The following is a 12,642-nucleotide window of genomic DNA, read 5'->3' on the forward strand; positions in this document are numbered from 1 at the left end:
CTACCAGTGCTTCTCCGTCCTCGCTGTCCGGTGAAGAACAAGGTTAGGGGTCCCTTGTTCGGGCGCCACTTGCGACGAGCGAGGGGAAGCACGCAGCCGACTCAATATGAGTGATAAAGCAAGCTTCGATTTATTACGGCGCGATTATGTCTTATATACAGTTCCAGTTAATTATGCCTACTAGTCATCTGCTGATTGGCTAAGCTCTAAAGGGTTACATTTTCATACGTCCTCCTACTTGCGGTTTCTGCGGATAGCTAGCTACATATTTTCTTTTCCTCTCTTGTCTACGCGAATTCCTCAAAGTTATTTACAACATTAGGCACAAGGTCAGTGTTTTTCTCAGCTTCCTTCTCAGCATGCCTCAGCATAGCTGCAAGGCCTGCTTCAGCTAACTTACGCTAACTTTGTTTCACAAAGATCTTTAAGGGAGTCAAGGCCATGATCACACAGCCATTCTGCAACATCTATCACCTGTGAAATTATCAGAATCATGTTAAATTTAACCCACATCCTATCTTTTTAGCTTGAGCTTTAAAGGCCCTTGAATTTCTGATGTCCAAAGCTTTTGTGGCGACTTCTTCACACGGGTATGATGAATCCAGGCATTCTGTTCTTTAATTTTGATTGCTGTGAAGGAGGTGAGGAGTACTTGGTATGGTCCTTCCCACTGTGGTTTCAAGGTTTTCTCTGCAAGAGACTTTACATATACATAATCTCCAGGTTGGGTATCATGTACAGGCCCATCCAGACCCCTTCCTCGGGTCCCAATTACATGTTTTCCAATTTTATTGAGCTGCTTGCTCAATGCCACCATATAGGAAGTCATAATTTCATCCCCAATTTGCATTGATGTCCCCTTTTGTATTCCATAGGGGCGTCCATACAGAATTTCAAAAGGGCTCGGTCCTTCCCTCGCCCTCGGTCTTGTCCGTATACGCAAAAGGGCTAAAGGGAGAGACTGAGGACATGGCAAGTTTGCTTCTTGTCCCAACTTTACAATTTGCTGTTTAAGTGGTTCATTTTCTCCACTTGGCCACTCGACTGAGGGCGATATGGGGTGTGAAGTTGCCAATCTATACCTAAATGGTGGCTGGTTTGTTGCACTATTTTTGAAACAAAGTGTGGTCCTCTGTCAGAGGATATGGTTGCTGGAACCCCAAAACGCGGTATTATTTCTTGTATTAGTATTTTAGTTACCTCCCGAGCCTTTGCAGTTCTGGTTGGGAACGCTTCCGGCCAACCTGAAAAGGTATCAGTTAATACCAGCAAATATCGGTACCCCCCTTTTCTTGGAAGTTCCGTGAAATCAACCTGCCATTGTTGTCCAGGCCCATTACCCTTTCCAATCTGGCCCATTTCTAGTTTGGGAGTATTCTTTGGATTAGTCTGGAGGCAAAGGTCACACTGTTGAGTCACCTGTCTCACTGTGGTATATAAGTTTCTAGCCACAATATCTTTTATCAGATGCTTATACAGAGCCTCCATTCCCCAATGTCTCTTCCTATGTTCTTCCCGTATTAAATGCCACAGTAAATATGAGGGGACAATTAATCTTCCCTGTGGGGTATAAGCCCATCCCTCTTCATTATATGACCCTTCTAAGTCTGAAATAAGTTTCTGATCTTCCCTAGTGTATTTTGGTTTATCTTGTAGGGAAATATGCCTATCGGGGATTAAAGCCCCTGCTACTTTTATTTTCGTTTTGGCCACCTGTTTTGCCTCTCTGTCCGCCAGTTCATTCCTTTTTCCAAATCTGAGCTCACTTTCTGGTGTGCCTTAATATGCATAATTGCCACTTTCTCAGGGAGTTGGACAGCTTCTAGTAGCTTCAGAATTTCTTCTGCATGTTTGATATTTTTCCCTTGGGAGTTCAATAAACCTCCTTCTTTCCAAATTGCTCCATGTGCGTGTACAACTCCAAAGGCATATTTTGAGTCTGTGTAAATGTTTACAGTTTTGCTCTGAGCCAACTCCAGGGCTCGAGTTAGGGCAATTATTTCTGCCTTTTGTGCGGAGGTGTTCATGGGCAAAGGTCCTGACTCTATTACCTCTTGACTGGTGGTGATGGCGTATCCTGTGTGACAATTGCCATTCAGGACATAGCTGCTCCCGTCTGTGAACCAGTTTTCTCCGTTTTCTATGGGGCTATCCTTTAAGTCTGGGCGACTTGCGTATGTCGCTTCAATAGTTTCTAAGCAGTCATGATGCACTGGTTCTCTTGTGTTTCCGCTGAGAAAAGAAGCTGGGTTGACAATGTTAGTAACCACGATTTCCACATCATCCTGTTCCACTATTACAGCTTGATATCGCAGGAACCTTTGTGGAGATAGCCAGTGTCCACCCTTTGCTTCCAATACTGCCGACACTGCATGGGACACAAAAACAGTCATTTTCTGGCCCAGTGTGAATTTTCGGGCTTCCTGTATATTTAGTATCACAGCTGCAACTGCCCTTAGGCATCCAGGCCAGCCCTTTGCAGTCGCGTCTAACTGTTTAGAGAGGTAGCCAACTGCCCGACGGTACAGACCTAGCTCCTGTGCCAATATTCCTAGGGCAATGCCCTGTTTCTCGTGAGAAAAGAGGAGAAACGGCTTACCCACATCCGGGAGTCCTAAGGCCGGGGCTGACATCAGGGCCTTCTTTAGTTGTTCAAAAGCTTGTTCAGCCTCTTTATTCCATTCGAGGTGTTCCTGCTCAGTCGCTGTCAGCGCATATAATGGTTTAACAAGCAGTCCATAATTGTAGATCCACAATCGACACCACCCTGTCATTCCCAGAAAGGTTCACAATTCCTTTACCGTCTGGGGTTTTTTAGTTTGACATATCACCTCTTTGCGGGCCTGCCCCAAAGTTCTCTGTCCCGCACTGATCTCATAGCCCAAATAATTCACTTTACGCTGCATTACCTGGGCCTTCTTCTTGGACACCCTATATCCTTGAAGCCCTAAGAAATTCAACAGACTCACCGTCCACGCCATACAATCTTCCTCTGTGTTGGTAGCGATCAGGATATCATCTACGTACTGTAACAATTTTCCTTTCTCGGACGGGGCTTCCCATGATTCCAGGTCTCTCGCAAGCTGATTGCTGAAAATGGTAGGACTATTCTTAAATCCTTGCGGCAACACCGTCCAAGTGAGCTGGGTCCTTCGACCACTTTTAGGATTTTCCCACTCGAATGCAAACAACTTTTGACTGGCTTCGTGGAGAGGGAGGCAAAAGAAAGCATCCTTTAAATCTAGAACAGTAAACCAGATTAATTCAGGTGCCAATGCAGTCAGTAGGGTATACAGGTTTGCCACGGCTGGGTAGAGATCCTCAGTAATCCTGTTCACTGCGCGCAAGTCTTGAACCACCCTATATGACCCATCGGACTTCCGAATAGGTAATATAGGAGTGTTGAATTCAGACTCACATTCCTTTAATAGTCCTAGCTGCAAAAATTTTTCTATCACCGGTTGGATTCCTTCCCTGTCCTCTTTCTTTAGAGGATATTGTTTAATTCTCACCGGTCATTGACCTTCCTTTATCTTAACTTCAACAGGTGGAGCATTTTTCCCTCTTCCAGGCACATCAGTAGCCCAGACTCCTGGATACACTTGGTTCAGAATTTCCTCATCAATTTTCCCTTCTGAGGGGAGACTGGTTAGGACTAGACTTAATGCCTGTGTATATTGCCGATCCTTTACCTCCAGAGTAATTTCCCCTTTTTCAAACGTGATCTTTGCTCCTAATTGTTCCAACAAATCTCTCCCCAAAAGTGCCTTTGGGGAGTTGGGCATATATAAGAACTTGTGGATACCCCATTGCTTTCCCAATTTATACTTTAAAGGTTCGCAAAAATACGCCTTTTCACTTTGGCCAGTTGCTCCCTGTACTACAACGTAATCATCTCCTAAAGGCATTAAGGCTTGATTCAAAACCGAATATGTCGCTCCTGTATCTATCAAAAACTCCACTTGCTGCTGCTTTTCCCCTAGCTTAATTATAACCAGTGGATCCGCTAGGGTAGATTCCCCAGGTTCCCGTCAGTCTTCTATTACATTGGCTATCTTCACGTTCGATGAGGTTTTCCGACCCCCTTCCCTGTTTCTAGGACATTCCCTTTTCCAATGACCAAAGCCCCTGCATATAGCGCACTGATCCCTTTCCAATCGAGACGAATCTCGCCTACCGCCTCTCCGTTCCCCTTTTTCTTGAATGGCAGCTATCAATTTCCTTTGTCCCCGCCTATATTATTCTTCTCTATTACTAAACACCCTCCACGCTTCATCCAACAATATTTCCAAGTTTCTACCTTCTGTAGAACGCAGCTTTTGAAGTTTTCGCCTTATGTCCCCTGTAGATTGACCCAGGAATAAAGAAACTAATTGCTGGATCCCTACGTCAGAACCAGAGTCCAGCGGCGTGTTACGGCGCATCACATCCCTCAGCCGATCCAGGAACTCAGATGGGGACTCAGAAGGAGTTTGCTTAACTGCATATAAGGCTGACCAGTTTATAGTTTTGGGAATTGCTCTCTCCATTCCCTTCAAAATCCATTCCTGATATTCCTGTAATCTTTGCATATGTGCCGATCTATTAGCATCCCACTTTGGGTCTTGGAGGGGGAAATGTTCCTTAACATCCCCTCCTGTAATTTTATAATAGTCTTCGGCCAGATTTCCTGCTGTTTTCAAAACTAGCTGTTTTTCAGTTTCAGTCAAATATTCCAATAATAATTGTATATCATTCCAATCGGGATTGTGTTGTTTCACGATAAATTGGAACTGCCTGGTTACACTTATCAGGTCTCTTCTATAATCCTTTGCAATCTTTCTCCACTCTCCCAAATCAGCAGTGGAGAAAGGCACTTTAATTAGCATTGTTCCACCATCTGGCCCCACCGCCTCTCGGAGGGGTGCTTGTAAAATAGTCAGGGCAGACTTCTGCTGAGTGCGGGAAGATACAGGGCTATCAGGAGGATTTGAGGCTCCTTCTGAGTCCGCATCCTGGTCCCGTGCCCGGGGGGGAGGTTTAAACAAGTCATTTAAGTCCTGTTCTGGGGCTTGGTGAACCTTGTCTGCCTTTGTACACCTCTGCCCAATGCTGCAGGAAGAACAGCATCTTTTCAATTTACTTCTACCCTCTTTATTTTCCCGCTCCAATGCAAGTACCATAGGGTCCTGTGGGGGTATTATCCCACAGTCCCTTTGCCACTCCGGATGGTTTTGCAGAGTGAAAAACATATCTGCATATGACACTTCATCCCATTTCCCTTCTCTTCTCAAGAACAGCATAAGCTGTAACAAAGTATTATAATCCAATGTTCCATTAAACGGCCACTTAACTTCGCCCTCTAACTTACACAATGGCCACCACTGATTACAATATTTAATGAGGGTCTTTTTGCTTTCTGTGCTTCCCTTCCCAACAATATCCTTCCAATGGGCGAGTATACAACCCAGAGGACTCTTTTTTTAGTATCCCTCCTTGGGTGTTACCCATTTTCAATATACTCTTAAGGAATTTAAACTGACTTTTAAATTCTCTTTTTACGCCTGTCAGCCACACTCTCACTTATTCTCACTCAATTCCACTCTCACAGACATCCATGCACTCAGAGAAAATCACACACACATCACTTCACACAAACACTATGGTTCGACAAATTCAAAACAGTAGTCTATTCCAAATGCCTTATTGCCATAACCAAAATCAATACCAAGAAAAATTTAACACAGCATCGCTCCAGTTAACAGCCTTTTAGCAGCTGCAAATATCTTGTGAATTACAAGAGGCCCGCTTACCCCTCTCCTGCTTCTCCTGGCTCCCAACAACGGGATACAGCGGTTACCTCAAACTCAGTCGATCTATCCCCGAGATTGCTACCAGCCGCTCTATCGGCCGGCAAGTTTCCCAATTGCAGTCCCAAACCCAATAGGTACCCAACCAACAGGCACTATGCTGCACGCCAGACGTCTCTGCGCGATTTATCAGCAGTCCCGAATGTGCGTTACGCTCAAGTCCCTTCGTTAAACATACCGTTAAATCCACAGCTTCAAGAGGCTGTTGTCCACTCCCGCGGTGATCGGCCGGCAGCGGAGACTCCTCCAAGTAAAATGCTCGGGGCACGCGCCTAGGAGCGTCCGCTCCGCAGTCGGTCCCGCAGCCGAGTGGAGATCCTCCTGGCTGGCTCGCCAAAACTGACGTGCGGAAAGCAGACTCCACAATCTGTAAGATTGTAAAGTAGGTATGTTTATTCAGCGCTGGGCAGCACGGGGGGTAATCCCGCCAAAAACCGTGCGCGCCTGATGTGAAAACTTGCTCTATTTTATAAGGCAACTCATTACATATTCATAATATGTTGCAATACGCCTATACATATGCATTACCTATCCCCGCTTCATATTAAAATTAGTTCTGTGAGTCATTTCCATATTTTTCTCTCGACTGAGTCTGCGCAGTGTCTCCTGGTGGTGGTCATCAGGGGTCCTGAGGATGAAGGCAGGCGAGTCTTCCTCGTGACCGCTAGTTGCCCCCACATCTGGCGCAGGCTCAGTAACGTCCTGGTCTTTGTCCAAACCGCAGAACCGGCTTTGGCTTGTTCTTGCAAGGTTGTAATTGTTCTTTGGACTTATATGGTCATAAAGCTCTCTACTCCCATATACCTTATCACAGCACCCAAGCAAACCACGTAAGATTTGGCAAACAGCTAAGCAGACTATCATAATCGTTAAACTTTACCCTATCTCTTAACCCCCCTCTCTCTCAGGCTGAAGTGTGAGGCTGTACTTGAGGTTAGGATTCATTCTTTCTTTCCTGTCCTCAGAGGTACAGGATCTCCCTATCCCAGCAATAACCTGTCCTTACTCTCTCACAGCCTGCATGCCTTCATGTGTGTGGCTGTCCTCTACAAGTGGCTTGGAAGAGGGGAAAGCAAACAGGAGCATGACCAGAGCCACTGGGTTGCACTGAGAGCACCCCATCAGCCCTTAAGTGGGGACAGCGAGTATGGCAGAGTTGCTGCAGGGCTGGGCATGGGGTTAGTGCTGTGGGTACCAGTGCTGGGACCCACTCAGTTCTGGTTCCACACTGCTTTTGTGCCAGTAGGTCTTCTATTACTGTAGGTGCAGTGAGATTTGAGAGAGCAGAGCAGGCCTTTGTTGTGCAGCGGGCCAGAAGACATCCCTATTTCTGAAAGCTAGCAGCACCACAGCAAAGCAAAATTCAACATATAGCTCCAGTAAAAATGTTAAAAAGGCAGCTGATAACATTTTTTTCTGCCATCTCCATCTTGCTGCAAGCTGTGAAAAGCATCAACACTCCAACATGCTGAACATGCAATACTAAAATGGCAGGGGAGAAGGAAGAATTTGGTTCCAGCATAAATAGTGTATTTATGTTTTTAATTAAGACTTACTTTTAAAAGCCTTTTTGTTTGTTCAAAGTAAATCAGTTCACATGCTGTGTTAAACATTTCCTTACCTCACAGGGCATTATGATATAGGAGCTACTCCCCCTAGAATGGCAGCATAAATGAAAACATGAGAAAAGCCATTAGGTAGAGCTGGGAGACTCTCTTACAGCAGATGTTAAAGTTATCACACTACCTTGGTGCTGGTACTAGCTGTGTTTTCCTCATCTAAGCTTGCTATGGATCACTTCATTGGTCTGCAGTAAAAGAACAAAAGTTTGGATCAGATACTGTTGTGTGTCAGTCTTCTGTTAAATGACAGAGAGAAGAGGCAGGCTGAAGAGCATATGGAATTACAGAATTAAATGTCCATTTAGTCACTTGTTCACAATGAGAGCTTTGGCACCAGAAAAGAGGCACAGGCTGCGTTAGTTTTCAAGGATTACACGTGGCTTCTGAATCTTTTTTCTGCCTTCTTTTGGAAAAATTTCTTCTATGAATGCAAAGGTCACTGGTCACAGGCGAGGCCTGCCAAGGGAGCAGAACATCTCATCATGTAACTGTGAGCTCTCTTTTTGTGAATCTGAGATGGGAAAAAGGACATTTGTTTTTTCTAAACAAGTTTCTAGCATGTACTTTGCTAAGGGATGAATTTTGACCTGAAATGATGCTGTTCGGTCACTATGCCTTTCAAACAAACAAAGAAAGGAAGAGTAGTAGTGATGTCCTCTGCTCTATTTGGATTCTTCTAAGCAGCATGTTGTGTGATTCTTAAGCTTCTGTATGCTTATCCTGGTATGGTAGGTTGACCTTAGCAAGCTGCCAGATACCCAGCCAGCTGCTCTCTCACCCCCCCTCCTCAACAAGACAGAGGGAGAAAATAAGATAACAAAGCTTGTGGGTCATTATCACAGCACTCTCCAAACTAACAAGCTACAACAAGGCCTTTTACCATCACATACCAGCATACTCTTCATACCAGTCCCTCTGCTGCCTTCTCCTAGTCTCTCTTCATCCAGGGTGTGCACACACACTCTATGCTTCTTCCTCAGCTGCTCTCTCTTCATTGGCTCTCAAACACTTAACAGAACCAGCCACACCTGCACCTTATCTATACCAGCCAACCCACTGCCCCTGAAGCTAACCCACAGTTGTATATTATCAGTTCTAATTAACCCAGCTTCATTCTTCTATAGGTCGTGATAAGGACAGGGAGATCACTTACCAAGTACCATCATGAACAAAACAGATTCAACTTGGGCAAAATTAATTTATTGCCAATTAAAAAAGAGTTGGATGGTGAGAAACAAAGACAAAAGCTGAAACACCTTTCCCCCATCCCCCTTCTTCCCAAGCTCAACTTCACTCATTCCCAACTCCTCTACATCTTCCCCCCCCAGTAAGAGCAGGGAAGGGGGGGATGGGGAATGGGGGGTTACAGTCAGTTCATAGCAGTTCATTTCTGCCACTCCTCCCTCCTCGCACTTTTCCCCTGCTCCATCATGGGTCCTTCCAATGGGGTGCAATCCATCAAAATAAACCTGCTCCAGCATGGATCCCACACAGGCTGCAATTCCCGTCAGGAGAACCTGCTCCTGTGTGGGTTTCTCTCCACAGGCTGTAGTTTCTTTGAGGAATATCTAACTGTTCCTGTATTGGGTCCTCTCCACAGGCTGCAGGGAAATACCTGCTCCACTGTGGTTTCTTCCAAAAATTCTACAGGATGCAGGGGAACGTCTGCTCTGGCACCTGGAGCACCTCCTCCCCCTCCTTCTCCTCTGAATTTGGTGTTCATAGGATTGTTTCTCATGCTTTTCTCCCGTCACTCTTCACTGTCTGTGCAGCGTTTTGACTTCCTTAAATGCATTTTCACAGAAATGCCACCAGCTTCACTGATTGGCTCAGCTTTGTTCTGAGGTGCATCCATTGCTGAGCCAGCTGGAACCAGCTGTGTCTGGCATAGGGCAACCCCTGAACTCTTCACACAGAGGCCACCCCTGCAGCCTCTCCTGCTACTGAAACCTTGACATGTAAACCTATTATATTAGAAAAGAGATTACCATGTTGGTTGTGGAGAAGCACATTTCATTTGGAAGTGGAATCATATGTTTACAGTGTGTGGGACTTGGAGGAGAGGGATCTGATTAGGTTGCTCTTAAACGAGGCCTACCTAAAACTTTTTAAAAGTAACATTCAATTGTATTATTTAGAAGAACTTGAATGTTAAAATTGAAACATGCAATTGGAGGGGAGGTGAAAGGATGGAAAAGAAATGCATGCCCAGAAATCAAATTAGGTTCATTAGGTTCAATCCTGTACCTATTGCTAATTAAAGGCTTGCACCAGCTATAAGAACACACTGCCTGACTTGCTGGCTCACTTTTGCAGTTACAGGTTCAAATAATGCAAGTTTTCCCCCAACCTGCAGTTGAGCAAAGTGCAGAATACAAAAATATTTTTTTTACAAAAAGCTTGATCATAAAACAGTTCTTACTAAATGGAGGCAGTGGATGCACAAGCTTTAACCACAGCACTCTATCAGAGTTGTTTAGCAAAGGAAGGAGAGGACTTGCAAGGTCCTTCTCCCTGTTGCCAGCTCCCTCATACATTGTGCAAATGTGTGATATTTGCAGAAATACAAAGCAAAAGGAGTAAAATAAAATTAATTATGATAATTACCAATATTACCAAACTCTAATGTCTGGTATTCTGTTTAAAGTATTTAGACCTCTACATAGTTCTCCTTAAAAATTACAATTGACTTCTGACAAAAAATAATTTTTATTAGCTACCCATTATTAGTTTAGGGTTTCCTGAATCATCATGCTAGTTTGCTGGGTTGTTGGTCGACTAAGATATTTGCTCCGTGGGATCTAGGGAGGAAAAGTATGTTATCCAATGTAGCAGTTAATGGCATGGAACTGGCTGTACAATCCATATCCAACACAGATCATAAGAGGGCTCAGTGAATTCAAACAGACTGTGGTCCTGCTACCCCTATTTCCAGGAAACAGCAATTCTTCCCAGTACTTAAAGTAAAAAGCAGAATGAATAAGGCTTGTAGGAGCCATTTTTGACATGGAAGGGTTATCATAATTTTGACCATAACTTTGGAAATTAAATATAAGACCAAAAAAAAGTATTGTGCTGTAAGAAATGGAAATGGTGGCATTAATTGAACCTTAATGCTAAAAAGTTTGCTATCAAAGATACTTGCTGCTTTGACTCTGTATCTGGCCCATGTTTTCTTTGGCCCTGCAGCATTGTCAGAGGGAGTGTTATGATTCAGTGCCTGAGAAATAACTTATGCCATGAAAATTCCTGGAGTTCTTGGTTGGAAATACAAGCTCATTTAAGCTGTTAGACAGCATCTCTGCTCAGACTCCTTCTGACAAATCCTTGGCATATGCAATAAACCCCATTCTAGAATTCTTGTCAAAAGAATGACAAATCCATTCTGCTTGCATTCCGTAGGTTTTTGGCTAGTGAGGATATTTTTTCAGATTGCCAAACTTGTACTCTGCCAGTACAGTTCTAACACACATGGCTGTTTCATTGCTCCTTCTGAACTCATTCAGCATCCCTGATGATCTTACTTGGGTAAATGTTTGTGAAACCAAATTTATGTGCTAAAGTATGCATATGCTGTGGAATAAAAGATAGGAATGCTCATTTGAAATTCAGACTATGTAGAATTAAAAGTCACTGGTGCAACCTGGCTGTTAAGGAATAATTATTTCAGCTGTTCATAATTCTGCTTTTGCAAAGATCAAGGAAAAAATGAAATAATTTTAACACTCTTTGCCACAATATTATTTTAAATTTGGCAATTCTTAAACTGTTCTTCTATGTTAACCTATTATAAAACCTTTTTTTTAGTCCAAAATATTGGCCTGTAACATTAACATTGTTCCTTAATTGTCTTCAAAAATGATCTAACAGTTGAGTTTATGTGAAGATAGGAAGATACTGGAGATAAATACTTTCAGATGGAACAGAGCAGCATTCTGGTATTCTGGAGATACCCAACTTCCTCTTCATTAATCAAAACTAATCTATGGTAACGTAGTTGGGTTATTTGAAAAAGTTTAATTGTATTTTTCCTCTACAAATTAGACTAAAGCATGGCATCTATTTTTTTAACATTTGCAATTCTAATTTTTGAAGTAATTTTTTTTCAGTTGAGTCTGAATCCATGTTTTATAAAGATCACTTATGCCTCCTACCTTTAATATAGGCTCTATTTTGTTGGACAACAGCTCTTACTACATTTAAAATTACCCCATTTTCTATGATCTCCAAGTATGTTGCTTTTGTTTTGCAATTCAGATTTGTCGCATGGTGCCTTTTAAATTGGATCCAGCTGTTATTAGAAAAAATTATTTTTCCCTGAAGCTAGTCTCCCGTTCTGCAGACCAAAAGCTTAGCACAACTCCTTAGGGTTTTTTATCTTTTTTTAATAAAAGCATGGTTTAAATTACTTGCTTTCTAAATCTTATTTGTAGACCTAAGAAGTAAAATATTTAGGTTTTTGCTTGCATACATATGATTGAGAACATTAGCAAGCTATATCATTACAATGTAACATATGAAGCTTTCTGTGCAGATGTTTTAAGCTTGTCTGATGATTTGGAAGCATTGGGAAGAATAACATGAGAGCAGGCAAAGTAATTTATTGTCTGGGTCAGATATGAAAAATGATCACCTCAAGACTTGTATACAATAGCTTAAAAATACTTTTTTTCAGATATGTTAATGAGACCTTTTATTTGGAAAATCAAGCCATGTATTTGATTTGGCTATTGAGTCAGCTTCAAGCATCATTTAAGAAAAGATATTGCCCCAGAATTTTAAAGCATAAAGACTGTATTAGATCTTGATTATTAATATTTTATAATTTCAACTGAAATAATCTTAATTAACAGTTTACTTTCACTGAAAGTTGACTAAGTGTCATTTTGGTTTCTAAACATTTTCCATTGCACTGTCAAAATACAGGTAATGATAGGCATTATTGTATATTTTTCTTTAAATAAAATTATAAGACCACTGGAATTATTTTATAAGCTGCTGATCTTAAATTTGGGAGCTCAATGCTATCTGACAGTAGCATCCCTTCAGGACACTTCATCTAGATGCTAGCCAAAACGTAGATATTGATGTGGTCAATATTTATGAAAATGAATTTGTCAGTTTTCAAATATTGTACCTGTGACAGTGAATGAAAGTTTCTTGCCACTGAA

The 12,642-nt window shown here is 42.6% G+C and overlaps 2 protein-coding genes across 2 annotated transcripts; both read right to left on the minus strand.

The window, feature by feature from the left end:
• Window positions 1–107: 107 nt before the first annotated feature.
• On the minus strand, window positions 108–4,381 carry LOC129734480 (uncharacterized). The gene is given in 3 exon segments (XM_055698042.1): window positions 108–1,017; window positions 1,020–1,728; window positions 1,731–4,381. Coding segments are annotated over 3 exon segments (3,390 nt in total). The 5' UTR covers window positions 3,909–4,381; the 3' UTR covers window positions 108–514.
• LOC129734627 (uncharacterized) lies at window positions 4,239–6,297 on the minus strand. The gene has a single exon (XM_055698263.1). It carries the CDS (start codon window positions 5,280–5,282, stop codon window positions 4,239–4,241), a length of 1,044 nt encoding a protein of 347 aa, XP_055554238.1. The 5' UTR covers window positions 5,283–6,297.
• Between the last annotated feature and the right edge of the window lie 6,345 nt (window positions 6,298–12,642).

This window comes from Falco cherrug, chromosome W, assembly GCF_023634085.1.
Source record: "Falco cherrug isolate bFalChe1 chromosome W, bFalChe1.pri, whole genome shotgun sequence".
Classification (NCBI taxonomy): domain Eukaryota; kingdom Metazoa; phylum Chordata; class Aves; order Falconiformes; family Falconidae; genus Falco; species Falco cherrug.

Bases quoted from the DNA above. Each gene is read 5' to 3' on its own strand.
- LOC129734627 (XM_055698263.1), bottom strand. From the start codon at position 5,282: ATGCTGTTCTTGAGAAGAGAAGGGAAATGGGATGAAGTGTCATATGCA.